Source organism: Haliaeetus leucocephalus, unplaced genomic scaffold (assembly GCF_000737465.1).
Source record: "Haliaeetus leucocephalus isolate CR32 unplaced genomic scaffold, Haliaeetus_leucocephalus-4.0 Scaffold556, whole genome shotgun sequence".
Taxonomy (NCBI): Eukaryota; Metazoa; Chordata; class Aves; order Accipitriformes; family Accipitridae; genus Haliaeetus; species Haliaeetus leucocephalus.
Window position 1 is genome coordinate 2,188,291 of NW_010972992.1, and position 983 is coordinate 2,189,273.

Below are 983 nucleotides of genomic sequence, written 5' to 3' on the forward strand. Positions count from 1 at the left end.
GCCTCGCCGCTCCCCCGGCGCCAAGGGCTGCGGGCAGCGCTGCCGCCAGGCCACGCCCCGCCGCCAGGCCACGCCCCCTGCCCACACCCTTGCCCTTTCCCCGTAACCACGCCCAGTCTCCGCCCCTTCCCCTCAAGCCACTCCCCCCAGTGCCGCGCACCTCCACGTGTCCCCAGCGAGGCCTCACCGAGGGGGGGCGGGGGTCCGCGATTTTTGGGGGGGCGACCGGGTCCGCCATCGCTCCTGATCCCTCGGTGTGCTCCCAGATTAATTGGCTAACGTACAATAAATGAAGAAGCGTCGCTCTGCCCCGGGAAAGGCTGCCTCTGCCTTTGTATCACTGCTGTGGGGGAAATCACCTAATTGATAACATTAAATTATAAGGGGTGAATTGTGTTATCCGAATGCGGAGTCCTGCCTAACTGCTAAATAATGTTGATATTATAACAAGTTATTAAATAAGCATTTCCCAACCGCTGCTCCTGGACCTCTGAGCCGCTCGGTAATCAAAGGATATTGTTTAATTGAACTATACGATTACTCCATTGCACTGCCACAGATCAGAATGGTGCTTTGTAAGCAAGCAAAGTACACAGAAAACTCTCAGTAACACTGGTGTAAAGCTGTAGTAACACTATTCGCTCAAATAGTTTTTGAAATAAAAATACGGTGCTTTGCCAGGCAATATTGATATTAAACTACAGGGGCAGCAGCATCCACTTGCTGAAACTCAATCAGCACCTGCGAGCTGTGCTCAGCACCCTAACCGAAGGCTCTTCAAAGGGCTCTGTTAATGTGTTACAAACCCATGTTTTCTCAGCACCTCCCGGAAAAAAAAAAAAAGGTACTGGGTGGAGGCACTTTCTTGAAAGGATGACTCAAAGAAACACCTGAAAAGATTATCTTTCACTGAGCACAAAAACGCTTTAGCCTCAGTTTATGTAGACTGTAACCTGTGTTCATTGCTGAGGTTATGGGAAAAC

The 983-nt window shown here is 50.8% G+C and overlaps 1 protein-coding gene across 1 annotated transcript in view; it reads right to left on the reverse strand.

Annotated features, from left to right (window-relative positions):
• Positions 1–238, reverse strand: part of IFFO2 (intermediate filament family orphan 2) — a 37,191-nt gene extending 36,953 nt beyond the window's left edge. Inside the window, exon 1 of the mRNA XM_010577508.1 lies at positions 188–238. Coding sequence (XP_010575810.1) covers positions 188–238 — 51 coding nt within the window. The remainder of the gene's footprint in view (positions 1–187) is intronic.
• Between the last annotated feature and the right edge of the window lie 745 nt (positions 239–983).